Source organism: Lipophrys pholis, assembly GCF_963383615.2.
Source record: "Lipophrys pholis genome assembly, chromosome: 16".
NCBI classification, from domain to species: Eukaryota; Metazoa; Chordata; class Actinopteri; order Blenniiformes; family Blenniidae; genus Lipophrys; species Lipophrys pholis.
In genome coordinates, this window is record NC_137634.1 from 24,928,454 (window position 1) to 24,949,714 (window position 21,261).

The 21,261-nt window shown below is 45.2% G+C and overlaps 1 protein-coding gene across 1 annotated transcript in view; it reads right to left on the reverse strand.

The window, feature by feature from the left end:
- Positions 1-21,261, reverse strand: part of klf8 (Kruppel like factor 8) — a 71,096-nt gene that overhangs the window by 13,816 nt on the left and 36,019 nt on the right. The window contains exon 2 of the mRNA XM_080484105.1: positions 20,803-21,117. Coding sequence (XP_080340231.1) covers positions 20,803-21,117 — 315 coding nt within the window. The remainder of the gene's footprint in view (positions 1-20,802; positions 21,118-21,261) is intronic.

Here is a 21,261-nt window from a genome sequence, read left to right on the forward strand (position 1 = left end):
TGGAAACGGTCATAAACCACACTTTCTGGAAATGCTCAGGCTGAATCTCAGTGGAAACGGGAAAATGGAACTTTTCTGAAACACTGCTCACTAGTAGTTGTGCACATGCTCAGTAGAGACAATCATAACAACGTTTCCTCCGTGGTGACTCCCAGTACATATTCTCCTGGGACTTGGTACTTTTATTTTGACAGTCACTGTAATAACAATCCAACTTGGTGGTCTGTCCACTAGAAGGTCCGTGTTCTCCCGTTGTTAATGTTTAGAGCCCGTTGTTCTCTACTGTATGTGTGTGTGGCTTCATTACAAAAACGACCAACTGCGCCAACTAGTGGCCCAACATGCTAACTACATTGTTTTTCATTGTTTCTGACATGTCTGGGTAAACAGACATAATTTTCAGAATGTTGTTGTGTAAACATGAAACTTTTCTGAAACAAAATGTTAAACCGATGCGTTTTCACTTGAAACGGCATAAAGTTCATCTTAAACGCTAATGCACAATATCACTGTGATGACAGTGTGTGAATAGAATCTTGTAAAGTAACACGCTACAGTAAATCTAAGTGTTTTGATCATAAAAAATTAGGATACGATAGCTTGTTTAAAAATAATAATTCCATGAACTTCGTCACAGTGACATTAGCTTTAGCATTTATCCACAGCTCCCTATTCATCCACAACTGGTACCAATACAAGGAAATATTTTAAGATCTTAATATTAAAAAATTCTTGCCCTTTTGGTGTGTCAACAGTCTGACAATATGATACAGAAAAATGCTAAAGATGTTTGCCAATGGTCACAACGAAAACAAACTTGAACCTCACGATACGTGGAGCTCGTACTCGCCCTGCCAAATACTGACATTGTTCTGTACAATGTCAGACACACAAATCACTCCAAAGAAGTAACCAAACACCTCCATATTGAAGAAGAATCTCGTATCTGCTAAACACAGAGGGTGCATCCTGATGGGAAGCGCTCGCTAACTTTAACGGCGCGTGCCGCTAACAGGCGGGAAATCAAAGAGCGCTTTGATCAAACATTCATCGAATTAAAACAATTCACTCTCCGACTCCAACGCCACGTCAGGACGGATTCAGAAACTTTAGTGCGATGATTTTCTCAAAAACAAGAACAAAGCTTGTTCCATTTACTGCAGCTTTGCTTCTTTCTCCAGAACAAATGCTGCTAATGCTCAGGGGTGTTTCAGAATCTGGAACCAGCAGGAGGAAGAAAAAAGCTTTAACGTGAAGCAGCCATATCCTAAAAGCGTCCTGAAGGCTCGACGTGCACCTTCGATGACGTGTGACCTCGATTTTAATGGAATTGGCTTTGCCTAAAGTTTTGGGCTCTCGGGAAAAGCTTCACATGCCTCCATACAACCTCCATCAGGCTGCTTGACGCTACGCCCTAGTTTTCCAGCCTCCTCGGAGGAGCACGGCACCCCTTCGCCTCTGCAGCCACCCAGGGCTCAGCTGCCTCGGCTCTGGGAACAATGGCTGCTGTGTGGTACACCGTGGGGGGGTGGGGGGACTGGTACAGAGAGAAAGAGAGAGGAGGAGAGAGAGGGAGAGAGCGAGGGAGAGAGAGAGAGAGAGAGAGAGAGAGAGAGAGAGAGAGAGAGAGAGAGAGAGAGAGAGAGAGGAGGAATGAGCCCCCGGTCCAGGATCTGGCCTCGGTCCAGTTCAGCTCAGTTTGTCCGAGGGTGCGGAGGAGACGAGGGTGGAGACGGAGCTACGCCCTGTTGTCAGGTCACACAGTTCAGCTGGAGGCGGGGCTGGACGACACACACACACTGACACACAACAGACACACACTGACACCACTGACACGCAACAGACAGAAAGACACACGGACACAGCTGTGTGTCATTTCGTCTGTGGGTCTGTCGGTTTCTGACACACTTGACACACAACAGACACACAAACTGAAACGGAAGCTCCACACAACTGACACAAAAACCAACACACAAACTGACACACGACAGATACACAAACTGAAACGGAAGCTCCACAAAACTGACACAAAAACCAACACACAAACTGAAACGGAAGCTCCACACAACTGACACAAAAACCAACACACAAACTGACACACGACAGATACACAACACAGCCCAACACACGGACACACACAAACTGACCCACACACTGACGTGAGTCAATCTGCTGCAGTCACTCAGCATCACACACAAATCAGAGGTCGTGAAGACGAAGCAACCGTCCTGCCAGTTTCACTACTTTACAGGTTTCTGCATGTCAACAGTCTCATTCTGTCATTCCTCAACCATCAGCAGAAACTGAAAATATAAAGTGTGATTATATAACGTACAACAAGCTCAGTTCTCCTCATTACTTTATGTGCAACATCATCTACTGTAGTCTGTCCATTCAGTGGGAGAGGAGAGGAGAGGAGAGGAGAGGAGAGGAGAGGAGAGGAGAGGAGAGGAGAGGAGAGGAAAGGAAAGGAAAGGAAAGGAAAGGAAAGGAAAGGAAAGGAAAGGAAAGGAAAGCAGAAGACCAAATTAAAGTAGAACAATGCAGATGTGTGAAGCTGAACTAAACTTGGCCGAGTCGAGTGTGAACACGAGGAGAACGAGGGAGAAGATGAAGGACAAAAAGAGAAGGAAGCTCAGCGGAGGACAGGCGGCCGGGCTGTAACGTGATTAGAGTGAGACGGCCTGAAAAACTTTAAAAACCGAAGGAAGAGAAAAGGCGCTGAAAGGAGAATGAAGTGTGAAAGAAGTGAGGGAGTGGGTGAGGCAGAGGAGACGGAGAGAGACGAGAGAAAGGAAGAAACAGAGTGGGTGGGAAAGGCCTGGCGTTGCCATGGAAACTGGGAGCCATCAGCTGACTCCATGTTTTCCACTCATTCCCCACCCACCACCACCACCCTTCCCTTTCCATCACCCCACCCCCTCCTCCCTCCCTCACCCACCACAACACCTCTGTTCACCTTTTCTCAAGCATCCCTCGCTCCGACGTTCAGCCACACCCTCCTCCATCCCACCTCACCCTCTCCACTCCTCTCCACCCACACCAGCTTCATTTCCACTCACTCCAGTCCCCCCGCCCCTCCCCACCCTCCTATTTTTCCTCTTCTCCCCTCTCTTTCTCTCATCTCCTCTTCTTCCTCTTTTCACGGTGGCTCAGATTAAACCCACAACTATGTGCGAAATCCCCAAAAGACGAGAGTGAAAGGCTGAAGTCCGATAGAAAAGCACAGAAAGAAAAACCTCTCTGGACTCCGGCGAGCTCTCCGATGGGAGAGAGAGAGAGAGCGAGAGAGAGAGAGAGCGAGAGAGAGAGAGAGAGCAGGAAAGAGAGCTTCTCCGAGGACAAAGTGATTAGCTCAAAAATCAGACGTAGGAAGAGGCGAGATCCACGACACGCTGACTTCAGTGTCAGAAGGGCGACTTTGACTTTCTAAGGAGGGTTTTCACAACGAACATCACCAATTGAGTTTGCCTTATTTCAAAGCTGTGAAGAATTCAAGTGTAAACAAACAAGACATATTTCAAAGAACCTGAATATATGGAAAACAATGAAACGCACGACTGCCTCCATTTTTAGCGGAAACAGAGAAAACGACTCTTTTTAAACGTATTTCACACGAGTTCTACAGTTGTAATACAGTGATTCTGCTCAGGTGTATTGATGAACAAGAACAATGGAGGACTCAGTGTTTGTTAGAATTCAGCAGCTCTTCTTTTTTGCTGGAGAAGCAGCTCTTCTCCAACGAAATGAACATTTCTACCATTTACTCCACCATCATCTGCATACATGGAGAACATTTCTTTCATACAGGTACTGAGTGGACTTAAGCCTAATTTATACTCCATATGCAAAAGATACTCAGATACTATGTGTAGCCTGGAACCACCTCCAGAGCCTCTGTGGGCCCAGTCAGACCTGCGTTAACAAGGGTTTCGGGTGTTTTGACCACATGTGGCGACAAGTGTGAACAGGCACCAGTCCACTTCAGGATCACGCCTGAACACAAAGGCTTTGTGGTGTGAACAGCACGCGTTGTGAATTCATCCCGATCATAGACGCAAGGCCCCATTTTAAAATTTTGAAAACAGTTTTTTTTTTAATACGGGTCCCAGAGTGGGGAAATTCTAAAAACCCCGGCTCGGCTGTGAGGTGTGGATGACAAAGACGATCATCTGTGGAAAGAAGATGCCCCTCTCCCCCCCACCGCCCTCCGCAATGTCGTCTAATAACCACAACAATGGCCGACTACGTGCTCCAGTCGAGCTGCAGAAGCTACTGACACTCGCTGGAACTGGAGCAGGAGCTTAGACCTATATAACTTAGGCCCTGTTTACACAACAAAGTTTCACGTGACAACACCTAATCCGTTAAAAAGGAGTGTGTTTCCACTGCAGCAGCGGACACAGAGAAAACAATGCAGTTAGTCTGCCGGGCCACTGGAGGGCGCTGTTGCTTGATTTTGCAATGAAACTACACAAACGTGTGCAGAGAGCAATACACTATGAACGTGAAGAAAATGGAGAGAACCCGACATCCGCATGGACCGATGACACCTCGGATGCTATCAGGGAGAGTCTCAACTATTAAACTACTGATCTGGACGATAAAACTAGAATATGGACCGCGGGTCGTACCACTACGGGTCGTACCACTACGGGTCGTACCACTACGGGTCGTACCGCTACGGGTCGTACCGCTACGGGTCGTACCACTACACGGCCGCCATGTTTGTTTACAACTGAATGAGCAGGAGGGAGGGGGAGAGATGTGCATGCACAGTAACAGGCTCTGTAGCCTCCATCAGTCTACGCAGGAGGGATTAGAGGCCGTGAAAGAATCTTTCCACCTTGGGAGCCGGATTCAAAACTTTGTAGATACAGTGCATCCGCAAACTGGTGTCGTGTAAACGGACCCTCCAAAAGTGAAGAAAGTTTTGCGGATACACTCGGCCCCGAGTAGTGCGACGTACACTGCCAACAATTTCTAACAACGCAGACTTCGAGGGCGAGGATTGGTCTGCTCGACTACATCGTGGGTCGTGTTTAAGAATCTCGATTTTAATCGATCCTATGTTAAGAAACTCCACGTGATCCAGGTGATGGTGTAGAAAATGTGCACTTTATTGGAAAAGCTGTTATATCAGGAATGAACAGCGCACAGGGCACGGGGCAAACAATTCACTATCCACCCAAGGGCGGGGCAAATATCTGTAGTTTTGGTGCCGTCCACAAGGATTCACACACCTCTGATAATCTCTACGACATCGTACGGGAGGCTAGCTTGTAGCCCGCCGCTACAGTCTCCTAGCTCGCAACTGAAGCTAAAATGTGCAGATTGATCGCTGTCAGTCTGTGTCCCAAGCTGCTCACAAAATAAACATTACCTTCAAGTTTCAAGCAGTTTCATGACGGCTCCTTCTACGCCCCCTAGCGTTAAGGCGGTGAACTATTTTACGGCTCATCCAACCTCGACACAGAGCTTCCAGAGTGAAGCGATGCGCCGGCGCTACGTGCAGCCCGATGCATTCTGTTTGCGCAGGAGGACACGTCAGCTCGCGATCACTATCAAAATGTTGTTGTCTGAACGTGAAACTGTTTTTCTCAAATCAAAATGGAAAGTTTCCAGTGGCTCGTTCTTCCATGGCTCCGATTCTCACTCACGTTTTTTCTCACTGTGAGGCCACAGTGCCACCCACTGCACCAGAGTGGTACTGAAGGTGAAACAGCTTCACTGTCAACCCAGACGGGCTTCGCCACATTCTCCCGATCTCTCGTTTTCTCACGGCTCACAAAGTCAAGATCTTGAAAATGATCTATTGTAACCTTCCACCTGCCCTGAAACCAAACGTCATCCAGGCAGCAAGGAGGCGGTTAAACCAATCACTGCTGTCGGCACTCTCACTTTACAACAGTGTCAGAATGAAGCATGTTTAGAAAGAAAAAAACCCAAAACAAAACACTCTCTGAGCCAGACTTGCTTCCTCCTCCCACCTCCTCAGTTCAACTGCTCCATCATAAAATGGGTCACCCAGTCTTCGCCTCGCAATTAATTCATGTGATCTGGAAGTTGAATGGAGGCTGCGGCTGCAGAGAGGAGGATGTAACACGTCCAGAAGATTTTAATCCAGTTGTACTCGCGCTGCCTTTCACACAGATGGAGGAATGAGCGATTTACTGAGGGAACATGAGCGACAATATATAAATGTATGTCGATAATTTTGAGAGCAGGACTGCAGCAACACAACTTGAGAGGGAGACGGTTCCTTTTCTTTCCTCATTCTTTCCGTGTTCGAAATTTAGCCAAGATCATAATGTCAGCATGCGTCCATTCATCTTCATTATAAACCAGATTATAGTAACCAGCAGCAGCGACACAATAAACTACTGAGACATCGGTTCTTACAATGGCTGTGCAAAATCACCGCTTTAAAGTGAAGAATCGCATGATTTTAATCAAGTTTCCAGCAGCAAATGAATGAAGATGTATTATCATGAAGGCACCGAGCCAAAGCTTTAGCATTCGCATTGACGTTTCTGATTTTATAGTTACAAGACATTCAAGGACCGTTTTTTTCCTTTGAATGAAATGGAAAAAAGATTAAATATTAGACAAGATTTAAAGGAACTGATAGACATTTCAAACATAGAATTGAAGTTAAAAAAAAAATAAAGAAAAATCTTATTTTTATTTTCAATATCCATGAAAATTTTCATGAAGTTTGTCACAATAAAAAAAAACAATACTTTAATCAATATAATCATTTATTTTTACTTTATTTTTTGTATTTATTTATTCATATTAATTTATTTCATTTCTTTTTTATTACTGAAATTCCAATTATCATTTTCATTATTAGTGAAAACTTTGTAATTTACAACAAATAATAACCTTGTTATCAATATTCTCATTTATTTTTACGTCTTTTTTTAATTTGTCACTTTATATTTATTTCTACATCTATTTTATTATTTTCTATCATCATTAATCTAATAATAATGCATTCCAATCGATTTTCAAAGGTTTTGAACCCGATCACCTGCAACATACAAACCATGAACCAATTTCTCCAAGGTAACGTAAATTCCAGGCACATGTTGACGTGAAGAACTGCCCCACGTTGGGGCAAACAGGATCCAGTTACCGACTGGACGAGGGGGCAGGGGACGAGATACCGTGGTGAAAGCTGAACGACAGACGGCGCACATCAAGTGAAAAAAGCTCCAATGGGATGTGACGTAGTTCAGTGTGTCACTGCTGCTTCTCTCTGCTGCAAGAGGAAAATCAATAGCTCCTGAGGAGAGCTGAACACAGTGTGAATGGAGAGAGCTGAACACAGAGCTGAACACAGTGTGAACGAAGAGAGGTGAACACAGTGTGAACGGAGAGAGGTGAACACAGTGTGAACAGAGAGAGGTGAACACAGTGTGAACGGAGAGAGGTGAATACAGTGTGAACAGAGAGAGGTGAACACAGTGTGAACGGAGAGAGGTGAACACAGTGTGAATGGAGAGAGCTGAACACAGTGTGAACGGAGAGAGCTGAATGGAGGACAGAAATGAGACGAGGATACAGAGGACACTGATCTGCTCTGAGTTTTCTACTTAACTGAGATTCTGGTTGCAGGCCTGCATACAGCATGCAACTACACCATGTGTGTGTGTGTGTGTGTGTGTGTGTGTGTGTGTGTGTGTGTGTGTGTGTGTGTGTGTGTGTGTGTGTGTGTGTGTGTGTGTGTGTGTGTGTGTGTGTGTGTGTGTGTGTGTGTGTGTGTGTGTGTGTGTGTGTGTGCGCGCGCACACACTCGAGTGTGGAGACAGATAGAGGCTATATAATAAAGACAGAGTGCAAAAACAACAGCTGGGGGAGATATTAACCACAGAGACATGCAGCACCGCCCAGGAGCACACGCACGCACACACACACACACACACACACACACACACACACACACTCCACCCCTTTACAGCCCGACGCACCCAATGCAACACCAACTGCACCCCCACCCCGCGTTAAAGGGCAAGTCTGCTTCTTCTGTGCTTCACCCACCTGTTGGTAGCTCAGTGTCTCTCGGTGAGTCTCAGTGTCTCTCAGTGAGTCATTGTGGGTCTCTGTGAGTCTCAGTGGGTCTCAGTGAGTCTCAGTGGGTCTCAGTGAGTCTTAGTGAGTCTTAGTGAGTCTCAGTGAGTCTCAGCACTCTTAGTGATTCTCAGTGAGTCTCATTGAGTCTCATTGAGTCTCAATGTGTCTCAGTGAGACACTCAGTGTCTCTCATTGTAACTGCTGACTCCCCACTCTGTTACCTAATGGGAGTTGCCAGTGTTGATTTCCAGGGTGCTTAGTAACTTGTTCTCAGTGAACGCCCACACAGGATGGCCTGACTCCAACCTCCCAGCAAACTCTGCACAACTTTAATTACAGCTGTGCAGCGAGATTGTGCCGGATGCAACTTCAGGTTCAATACTTTTCAACAAAACAAACACAAACACTCATGGTGTTGTTTAACTTTGATTAAGGAACAAATGGCTTTTTGAAGGACACAGTGGCACAGTGGAGTAGTGGTTTGCATGTTGTGAAAGACCGACATCTGATAGTTGCTCATGTGTGTGTGAATGTGTACCCTCAGTGGTCACCCTGCAGTTTTCCCTGCACTCGCCCTATAAGTCACAACTCAAACTTTAAATCCAGGTTCTTCCTCTTCAATCTACTATAAAGTTTCCTGTTCAATTTAGTTTCCACCACAGACTGAAGTCTGAAGAATATTGTGACTAAAAACACTAAATGCAGATGCAATGAACCTCCAATCCAGAGGGGGGCGATAACAAGGACAAAGTAATACCACACAAGTGATGAGAAAGCCTCAATCCGAATGCTCAAAGCTGTATTCTTTTGTGGGGAAGTTTTAATGTTCTTTCATTGTTCAGTAGATCACCTGTGATTTCGAAAATGACATAAACTGGACTAAAAGCTTTTTTTGTCTCTATTTCAATCTAAACCAGCAGACGTCACCACAACATGATTAAGATCTCATTTTAATGAGATACAAAGCAAAGGTTTGTATTTTAATCCCAATGTGTCATGTCGTCAGTGGTCTCTCCCCATTTATTTTATATGTATACGAAACCATTTCTTTAATTCTCAGTTAAAAAAAACTCCCCAGAAATATGTAGATGCTTTGTTTGATTGAAGAAAATCCACTAAAATATATTTTAACATAGAAACAAATTTAATTTCAAATGTCGCCACAGCATGCTTTCTGGGGTCACTAATGTGAATAAAACAACACGTGTCTGTGGCTTCTTCCATCTGTGAGTCTAAAACAACAGCGTTGTTATCGTCTGTTCCAACACATAACGCACAAATAACATCAGGAGTCTCTAATAAACGAACATTTGAGTGTTTTCATCTGCGTGTGCCTTCACTTTCAGTCCTTTCTGGAGCTTTTATGAGTTTCCTCTGTAAGAATGTGCCTGGACTTGTTGGATATTCTTCAGGCTGTGCAGACGGACACGTTGAACCTCCAAGCAGGTCACAAGTCAAAGCAGTCAGACCGAGCAGCTCGCTGCTCGCTGCTCCGGACCGCCACAGTTTACAATCCTCATCAACATGTTGAGATTCTCCTGAATCAACGCTCTTGTCAAAGTGCTCAGGGAGAAAGTCACACACTGGATCTGTGAGTCAAACATCACGGCTGTAAAACATCTTCAGTGTCCAACAAGAGACTGAGCAAAGCCTGAGGTCGGCGGCCGAGCAGCTCAGACGCTCAGCTCAGGAAGCTCAGGAAGCTCAGGAAGCTCACAACGCTCAAACAGCAAAAATTGATTTTCTCAGCTTTAACCTGATTCTGTTTCCTTGAAACACGTCCCTCAAGACTTTCTCATTCATTCCAGCATAAATATATATTTTTTAAAAATACAGACAGACGTACTGAACTATTGGTTATTACAAAACCATGACTTTTATAAAAGGAAAACCACGTCGAGCTCGGCTCAGCGCGCCCGGCGGTCAAACTTTCAACACAGCAGACGAGACGACACGGGACGGCTTAACTCGGGGAAACAGGCTGTTTGTGTTGGACCTGCAGGAATTTAACAAGCTCCTTGTAAAAAAAAGAAAAAAAAATGATAACATGCACACAGAATAAACTGAAGTTTACCCAGTCAGACTGTGTAAAGTGAAAGTACACAAAAACAAAACGTCCAAGTACCGGTAGATAAATGCAGATTGAGGAAGGTGTTACTGCACATCCTCCGTATTCCGCCTCCATTTAGGCCCCGTCTACATGTAAAAACGCAAAACGTCATAGCGTTTTAGGGGTCAATCTACACAGCAACGGTGCTCGGAGCCACTGAAAACCTTCTGAAAACTGCTACCAAGCCAGAAATGTTCAAAAACACTCCGTCTCCATGGAAACGGGAAGGTGCAGCTTTCCTGAAACGTTCTCAGTCCATATTCTCCTGGAACTCGGTAGTTGTACAGTCCTACCTCGACTGTTAGACGCACTTTCTCCTGTGTCTGGATAAACCAAAGTGTCTGGATAATAATCGAAATGATGGCAACACTGTGTTTTAAATCAAAACTTATGTGGTGTAATATGTTTTTCCAATGCTACATGTATAGCATGTTGCTCCTTTTAAACTTTTGATTGTACACGTAAAAACGCCGATCCACAACCACCGGGCCGCAGACCAGTACCGCTCATTTGGTACCGGGTCGAAAAGAGAGATTAAAAAGTTTTATTTTGAAATGTACATTTAAAGTTCCATTTGTCTACATTGAGCTTTATTTTGAAAAGCGCTCAACTCCATTAGTTTTTTTCATCTATCGTTAAGCCCTGGTTAAGGTCTTGTTAGAGCCCGATATGTAACAACAACCCAAAACTTAACAATGACCCAAATTGTTATAAAATAAAATAGAATAAAACCCAAAATGTAACAACTGGTTAATAATACAAAAAGATTTAACAAGAATTTAAATGTGATCTTAATATGTCTAATGTTATACACTATTATGTTCCGATGATTGGAGAAATAGATTACAGATTATAGAGAGCAGAAGACTATTAATGGTTTGGGCAACAGCAATCCTACATAAATACCATAAGTTGTATATAGATATACGTAGAAACAAATACTCCAACCTTTTAGGACCCATTCTTTCACTGTTATTCAAGTTGAAGCAGTTCAACCTCAAGTCCAAAACATAAATCTGTGACTCACTTTATGATGTAATAAAATTATTACAATATTAGGGGAAAATATTTTGCCTGCCCGATAATATAATATTAAAGGTTTTGGGCTGAGCGACTTGCTACATTATTGACCAGTTGTTACATTTCAGGTTGTATTACATCATAGTTTATAACATTTTGGGTCGTTGTTACATATCAGGCTCTCACAGGCCTTTTCGGACACCGTCCTGACGACCCGTGGGAATAACGTGTTGAGTGAATCCGGTCTGTGGTACGATAAAGGTTTGGGACCGCGACTGGGTCACCTGACCACAGACGGTTATCGTGTGATGCGCGGCGCAGATCTGGAAAACCGAGGCAGGACTGTCGTCGACAGTCACCGGAATAACAAACCAACTTGTTCGTCTGTCCATGCTGACGACATCATTTTCAACGTTTCTGCCGTTTCCATAGAAACGGGCGTTGTTTTCAAAATGTTGCCGTGTAAAACTTTTCTGGATTGAAAACGCAGAAACGTTGCTTTTCACTTGAACCGTTGTGCAAACGGGCTTAAGATACATCTCGTCAGTGTAAATATCTGTTTATTAAAGTCAACATTTCCATTTTAACATTTAATCACCACTATTCTTTGCATTTTCCAGCATGTTTCAGAAAAGCTTCTGGGAATTGAAGGAATGAGGATTAAAAAACATATATATCGTGGATATGAAGTGCATTTTTTATATGTAGTTAATTATTTAACAGTTTGAAAAAGAGCGAACCCGATGAACAGAGTCCTAAATAAGAACAAGGAGCCTGTTAAAAATGACAAATAGCATAAATCATGGACTTACTCAAAAGAAATCCACTCCTGACGTAGTGCTTTACAAAAGGTTGGCACAAGCTTAGCGATAAGAATATTTGTGTGAGCTTAATCTGGGAAAATGTGAGGAGTCACTGTTACAGACCAATGGTGTGGAAAAAGCTGGACGTTCCTCGAACCCTCGAACCCGTCATTTCAGCAGGAGGAAGTTGGACGATGTTTGCTAAACCGAGACATTCTTTATGCTGCTTTGCATGTTTCTAAGTGGGAAAAATCAAATCGTCCATTTCAAAGTGAGTGTACGTCTCAGAACGAGGCCAGAAATTCAAAATGAGACCTTTAAGGTCTGCAGGGGTGGGGTGGGTGGGGGTGGGGGGGTACGAGGGCGGGGGGGGGGGGGGGGGGGGGGGGTGCACCATGAGTTCATGACTGCAGCATCTCTCAGATCGCTCCCGAAAATAATCCACAGCTTCCTGTCTGCGTCACCACTGCAGCTTTCTTTTGTCCACTTCCTGGAAGCTCCACTGGAGGAGGTGGGCTGCCAACGCTGACATCATCATCCTGCACCAGAGAGAGGCAACTGCCCCCATCACCACAGAGATCTGCCCCCATCACCACAGAGAACTGCCCCAATTCACCTGAATGTTGTCTCACACACACACACACACACACACACACACACACACACACACACACACACACACACACACACACACACACACACACACACACACACACACACACACACACACACACACACACACACACAAACAAAACCAACTAACTCATGCTAGCAAAGCCCTCCTGGCAAAAGCACAGTAAATAGGCCTCTAACCTCTTATGTCTCATGCTCTCAAACACACAGGGAGTAATGGAGAGTGTGTGTGCATGTGTGCGACTGTGTACGTGTGAGTGTGTGTGTGTGTGTGTTGTGGCCTGTCTTTGTGCATGAGCGCTCCTGTTTGCTGGAGGACAACTGGCTTGTTTATGTGCATACATCAGTGACACACACACACACACACACACACACACACACACACACACACACACACACACACACACACACACACACACACACACACACACACACACACACATGCGCATAAACACACATGCACAGAGGGCCTCATTGTTTGTTTGTGTGTGCATGTGCGCGTGCACGTATATGTGTGTGTCTGTTTGTGTGTATGAGAGAGATTACAGGGCTATTCACTGTGTTGTGCTGGCAGGTATTCAGTGTGTGTGCGTGCGTGCGTGCGTGCGTGTGTGCGTGCGTGTGCGTGTGTGCCTTTAGCTGAAGTGGGGAGTTAGGAAAAGAGGGAGAGGGTGAGGAGGGGGCAGGGAGAGAGAGTGAGAGACACTGGTTTGGAAAGGTGGAGGAGGAAGAGGAGGAGAAGGAGTGAAGGGGGAGGGGTCAGACTACGCACACACATACACACACACACACACACACACACACACACACACTTTTCGGCAACTCCCGCCAGAGCCGTGGTCGCCATGGCGACATGGCGAGCGGAAGCAGAGCCTCCCTCAACATATCCTATTAGGGTGAGAGCGAGAGAGAGAGAGAGAGAGAGAGAGAGAGAGAGAGTTTGAAAGTAAGAACGATGAAGAGGAAGGTGTGTTTGCTGTGAGTGTGTTGGTGATCAAATATAAGGAAGTGCGGTCGTTTAATTCTGACCTGCTGATGACATTTGACCTGATTTCATCCAACAAGCCGAGAGGAGTGAACTTGGAATAACGGCACGCCAGAACTTCACCTTACATGATCTGCTGAAAGGTTGCCAGGGAATGTCGAGAGTCGTATGAATGTCTGGCCACCAGTTGGCGCTGTGTTGTTTGGAATATAATCACACGCTGCGTTGAGATCCTCTGGTGAGGATGACTGTCAACACTGTGAAGCAGAATTCACCAGGCGATGGATTGCTCACCCATTAAAGGCTCGTTTTCACCCCGTTTACGCGACCCTATTCAAGTAAAAACGTTAAACCTCTGTATGTTTTGGACGTCTGTTTCCATGACAACGGTGCCCAGAGCCACTGAAAATGCAACTTTTTTGAAAACGTTTTCTAAACGCTTCTATTGCACATACACACCTCGACTGTAGTGACTAGTAGTTCTGCACATGCTCAGTAGAGACAATCATAACAATGTTTCCTCCGTGGTGTCATGACTCCCAGTCCTTATTCTCCTGGGACTTGGTACTTTTATTTTGACAGTCACCGTAATAACAATCCAACTTGATGGTCTGTTCGTGTTCTCCCGTTGTTGATGTTTAGAGTCGATTGTTCTCCGCTCTGTGTGTGTGTGTGTGTGTGTGTGTGTGTGTGTGTGTGTGTGTGTGTGTGTGTGTGTGTGTGTGTGTGTGTGTGTGTGTGTGTGTGTGTGTGTGTGTGTGTGTGTGGTTTCATTCCAGAAACAACCAACAGCACCCACTGTTGGCAGAGCATGCTCGCTACACCATTTTAAGTGTTTCAGAAACGAAAACGCAAAAACAATGCATAGAGGTGAAGAAGGAAGCGCTACGATAGCAAAAATAGCACGTAGCGCTAATAGCTCGTTAGCTTCTGAGCCGGTGTCGTATACAACGATTTCAAGTGAACTGGTAAACTTCCCTTGTGCTTTGGCCGTCGGGAGTATTGAGAATTATGATTATTGTTCAAACAAGACATCTGAAGGTGTACTGGGAAATATCTATATCTATATTTAGCTCATTTGTATAATTTGTTGAATAAAAGTAAGAGGAGCGCATTAAGCTGGGTATTTTGAGCTCCCCGCGGAGTGAATACCAAGAGGATCTGCTTCCTGGAGACTTTATCTTTGGACAGGAAACTCCACTCCCATCTGTTAGCGACAGCCACAGAGGTATGGTCAGCACACACACACACACACACACACACACACACACACACACACACACACACACACACACACACACACACACACACACACACACACACACACACACACACACACACACACACACACACACACACACACACACACACCCTCTGCTTAATGATCCCTTACGCAATAGTACTCCACCCAGCCCCCACCCTGCACTAACCTAAACCACACCACACACGTACAACCCTCGCAGATCGGCTCCACCTCGCCCCCTCACACACAACCTCATGTTAACATCATTCAGCTTTTCTCTCAAATATCAGACGTGTGAATATCACGCTAATTTCCCCCGCAGTCGGCGCCGGTGAAATATTTGCAGTCAAGTTCTTGTATCGAACCGGATCAATGATCAACTGGTACATTCGCTAAAAATTAAGACATTTTGACGAGAAATAACTAACCCGGGTGAACCCAGAGCAAAGCTTTCCACATTGTCCCCGTCACTTCCCACTCTGTTTCTCCAGGCTGACTCAACGCGCCATGACCGATCTGTTTACCAGAGTTTGTTTGTGAAGAAACGGGCAAAAACGAGAGCTGTGTGGTCCCGGAACGGAGCCTTGGGGAACACCCAACATCTGAATTTAGGGAAAAGGAGCCAAGAAAGCGGCACATTTAAAATTTGTCTATTTTCCATCTTTTCTTCTGAATTCGTGAGTTCCTGTTCAATATTTCATTCTGCTTGTCATTTAGGACGAGATACTTTTTTGCGTAATATGGAAAGTAGGGATAATCGTTTTCTTTACTCATTCAAAGTGAAACACCACCTGGAAACGCATTTCTCTTAGATAAGTCCACGGCTTGCTCATGTTCAACACGCTGAATCTGCTCCGACATCATGTTCAGTGTCAGCGATGTGGCAACTGGTCCTCATTGTACCGAATCGTCCTCTTTACATCCTTTTTTTCCTTTATGTCTTTTATCAAGAGAATCAGAATCTTTGAGGGTTGAAACATCTGTTGATGCAACGGTGTAAAGTACAGTTACCTGAAATGCTAGTTCAGTAGGGCAATTAAGTATTCGGATTTTACTCTTTTCTCGATTTGTATATATATATAGCGGAAAATGTAAGAAAATTACTTTTGTGCAAGAATAAATGAATCCGTTTTAAAAAGAAAAATCTTTTATGTTTTAGAAACAACCTGTGCAGATTCCAGAGACGAGCCTCGAAAACGGGACAAAGTAGGATTTTGACTTGAAGTAAAAATGTAAAACATTTGCTGCGTTTTCAGGGTCCGTTTACACAACAACAGTGCCCGGAGTCACTGAAATGCAACTTTCTGAAAACGACCGGGGGTCCATCTCTGGGTAGACGACGGAAAAGATGCTACTGCCCACCGCGGCCAGTTGTGCACATGCTCAGTAGACGAACAATAAGAACAATGCTTCCTCCGCCGTGTCATGACTCCCAGTCCAGATTCTCCCGGGACTTGGTAGTTTTATAGTCGACACTCCAGTATCCGCCGAGGATGAAAGCCAGTGTGTTTCCTGCTCTGGATGTGACTTCCCTCCCAGCGTATCTCGCTATCTGCGCTCCCGAACACACCACTCCTACTGCCTATCCCACATTCTCGCATACCGTCGCCGACACTCTCTTAAACCTGTGCTCTGTGCTCTGGATTAGCGGGATTTCAAGACAGCAGGTCACAAGGCGCCTCCAAACTCGCTTGGCAACATCCAGGATGTTTTTCTCCGTAACGCCGTGCGGGATCAACCGAGTGTGAAAACCAGAGCGTGCGGGTGATCGAGTCACCAGACAGTAAACAGTCAACCAGAGGAAAAGCAGGGCTGAACCTCATCAACAGAAATACCTTGACTGGACTCTAACAGATTTTAATGCTGAAAGCTCTTAAACGTTTGTCTGGTTAAAAACCTGAATCACTGCGAAACTGCCTCCGTAACTGGGAATTGGGAATGGTTCCGTTTGCCAAAATACACAAAAAGTCACACAGACTGACTGGGAAGTTTTCCACTGGGAAAGTGGGAAGTTTCCCAAAAACTTTTTAAAAATATGACGTAACGTCTCTCAACAACTAAACTACATTCATGAGTAAACATTGAGGGAATGGTCCCATTTCTGACTGGGAAAATTACATTTGAACACTGACTAACTGGGAACTTTTGCACTGGGAAAGTGGGAGTTTCCCAAAAATCTTTACAAAATATGACGTAACGTCTCTCAACAACTAAACAACATTCAAGAGTAAACATTGAGGGAATGGTCCCATTTCTGACTGGGAAAATTACATCTGAAACACTATCTAACTGGGAAGTTTTCCACTGGGAAAGTGGGAAGTTTCCAAAAAACCTCTCCGAATGGGGACATAACTTCACTTGACACAAGAAGACGACGAAAACAAGAGGAAGAGTAAAAAGCAGTTGAGGGTCGACACTGCATTCACGAGTAATCATGAAGGAACGGTCCCACTTTCAACTGGGAAAATTGCATTTGGACACCATGTAACTGGGAACCTCCCCTGTTAGAAAGTGGGGAATTTAAGATGATAAAACACAAAAAAAGAATTAGAAGAAAACGTGTTTCTGAACGAATTTCCTCTGCTTGTTTATTTTTACACTTCTTGTCATCCAGCCTCACCCATCCAACTGACAACACCCTCCCTCCTCCCTCCACCCTCCCTCCCTCCTCCCTCCTCCCTCCACCCTCCCTCCCTCCTCCCGCGTGGTAAAAATGGCGGCGATAGCGTGCCAGCCCCACCTTATCATTACGGCTCACGCCCGGTACGGTGCACCCTCACCTGTCTCTGGTGCACGGACCGACTAATCGAGACGGAAAAAATCAAGAAGGTGCAGCAACATGCCCACACAGCCGAGCTGCGAGCTCAGCCGGGCGACACTCACACACTCTGATGTATTTATCACCAGGATTTCACTTAATTAGTGCACAGAGCTCCAGCCACCAATAATCACTGCAGGCATGATAAGAAAGGAAAACTATAACTAGCCAACAGGAAAACAGTAAATAAGAGCGATGAAGGCGTTTCTCCTTTAAAACCCATTAAATAAGTATGATCAGTGGGAAACTTTTATGAAACACCTAATCTTAATAGTAACTTAAACCCACTGATTATTATAATTCACACGAACAGTTGCAGACAAGGCACTCAAGCCTCAAGATCTTTGATTTTAAAAAGAGATCATGTGTTTTGAGGTGTGATTTCTCACGTTTCTGTGTGTTAGGAACGTGAGCAGCTTAACCAGGAAGTTAATCTGGAGACGTCACAGGTGTTTTTCCAGAAAAAGAAAGAAAAACGTCAGAAAGGCCACATTTTTAGTGTGCGAACTTGTGCAGCAGAGACGGGTCGTATCCTCTTTTGTTTATGGATCAAACGGTGGCGGAGCTGCTGTCTCTCTTCACCTCCTCTGAACCTCCCGAGTCTTTTTCATCTCCTCCCACTCGGACCGTCTCTCCTGGACTATCGGTACTCGATATGGACGTGTGGGGACAAGTTGAGGTTTAAAATTGAAAACATTAGCAAAAGAGATGATCATAAAAACTGCAGGGTGGCTCCAATCTTCACGTAAGTCATTTAAATCTTCCCTGAATGATTGAGTGCGTCTCCTGTGCCGACCTTTGACCCCAACACAACCGCTGAGGTCCACGACAACGTATTCAAGAAAACTAACCAACCGTCGTCGCGTTGGGTGTCTGGTCACACGCCGCAGTGCTCAGTGTTACTGATGACAGAACTTTTTGAAAATGCTCCGTCTCCATGGAAACGGGGGGAAATGTAACTTTAATGAAATGCTGCTACCGGTCATGTGCACCACGGCCGAGGTAACCAGTAGTGGTGAACATGCTCAGTAGATGGACAATAAGAACAATGTTTCCTCCAGAATGTCGTGACTCAGACTTTGTTTTCAAATTGTTGTTGCTGTGTAAATGTGAAACTTTTCCGAAATGGAAAAAAACACATTTTCACTTGAAGCGTTGTCACGTAAACGGGGCCTGAAAAGTCACGCAGGATCAAAAACAAATCTATATTTTCACAGTTTCGGCATCTATATTCAGCTCGTCGCGATCTTTATGTTAAAATGTCAATCAGCTCCGTATGAGGTTCGAAAAGCTTTGCTCAAAGGCTCTACAGCAGCAACCTGCTGCAAGTTTTGGTTCACAGGGCGGGGAAGAAAAAGTGGAATTAGGTTGATTCATGTGCGCAGGTCTGTGTGAAAGAAGTGAAGAGGAGGGAACAACCTCCTGCTGCTCATCCCACAAATGCAAAGGAAATGAAGCAGCTTTTTAAAACAGGAACAACAAACAACCAACCAACTTACTTTTGAGAAATTGATGAAAAGCGATCGAAAGACTTGGTTTTGCAGATATTAATATGAAGATTTGAAGCGTTGATGAGCTGTAATTAGTAAATATACGATTAGAAGAACACAGGCGAACAAATGAAGCCGCTCAAGCAGCAGAAGCCTGAACCGTCCTTCATCACAGACGTTCTCCTCCTCCTCCTCCTCCCTTCACCCCTCCATCATCCTTCCTTCCTCCACTCCATCCACCCAGAAATCCCATTTCTCTCCGCCCTTCCCCTCTGCTCAGCTCCTGCATCCTGCGTCCTCACCGAGAGGAAAACTCCCCGCATCCAGCGGCAGTTCAGAAAATTAAAAGCAGCTAATTGGCAGCTCCAGGCGATAAAGTCAAGCCATTATTTATACAATATCAGCATGTGAATGAGTTAAATTAGCACAGGAACACCCATCTCAGAGGGCACTTTGTCACGTTCTATCCTGGGATACAAAGAAAAGTGTAAAGCTCTTTATTTAGAGCGTTTTGCAGCTGTGACTCTGTGATGAGTTTTCATGCTAAATGCAAAGATCTGAGTCGTTTGGAACGATAGAAGGATTAGAAGTAACTTTCTACACACAGCAGAGTTATATTTTATCGGGGGGAAATTGACAGGAAAATATTATTATTAATAATAATAATAATAATAATTATTATTATTATTATTATTATTATTATTATTATTAAAAAAAATCTGCAGTGACCTTATATTAATTTGAAACTGCTTAAGAAATTAGAAAGTTCTGTGTTATCCAGAAAAAAAGACTCTGGTCATCCAAACATCAGACTGACCCCTAGTCGCCCCCCCGCCCCCCCACCCCCCCGGGGTAAAAGCCCCCCCTGAGTTGACAATAACATGATCTCTGTAATCATCTCTGACTCTGAACTGAAGATACGACGATTGCTGCCATGACAACTTTCCAGAGCCGCAGCGTCATAAAAACCTTTCGGAGGTCTGATAAGCTTCCAGGCTTTAAGGATCTGTAACTCAACCTGGACTTCCTGGTTTCCTGACCTGAAGGCCTCGCCGCCACCGGCACAGCCCGCTGCCGTCACGCCCGACAATGGATGACATGAGCATCCAGAGCGAATCCACTCAAGGCGAGAACATTTTCTAAAAAAGGACATTTTCTCAGTGATTGCTGTTGTTTTGCCTATTTTTGGTCAATAATCTTCGCGGTCTGTGCTGAAGTACAACTGGAAAACACATGAAAAAAAGAAATTAGGTAGTTTTTTTCCTTGCGTTCTCCTCGGAATTAGTTCTCGTCGTTTGGACAAAACTCATCTCAAACGTCTGTGTTCAGTGTGTGTGGAGTGGTGAGAACAAAGCACCAGGTGAGGCGAGGTAAAGAATGAAGATCGGATCTTAAAGGGACCAAACGTCAACATGAACAGAATCTCCTGGTTTCACAGCTTCTCCTTCCTGTGAATAATTCAGATCCTCGTCCTCTTGAACAAGATCGAACACGAGCTGCAGCCACACCTCCTCACACCCACCTGCCTCCATCCATCCATCCATCCATCCATCCATCCATCCATCCATCCATCCATCACCCTGCAGCCACCACCCCCCCCCCCCCCCTCCCCCCTCCTCACCGTGCACTCCATCTCCTCTGGCTCTGGTTTGATCTGTACAGAAGGCATGTTCTCCTCTTCCTCTTCTTCCTCCTCCTCCTCTGCCGCCTTCCTCTCTTCCTCCTTCACCTTGACGAGCTGTTTGGTCACTTCCTGTCGAGACCTGGCCGGCTCCTCTTTCCTCTCCTCCTCTTCCTGCACCGCAGGAGGAGGCGGCGGCGATGCTGACGATGATGATGAAGACGTTGCTGATGGCTTCTGGGCGTGCTTGGCCGGGCTCCTCTGCTTCTTCCGGGCACTGGCAGCACTCTTCTTCTGCTTTGGAGTCGACTGGCACTGGGGAGGAAGAGGAGCAAGGTTAGAGGAGGAAGGTGGTCTCCATCATGATTCAAAGGAGGAGTGACAGGAAGGGGTGGGGGGTGGGAGGGGGGGGGGGGGTGATAAGAAGGGGTGGGTGAGGGGAAAGGAGGAAAAGAAGGG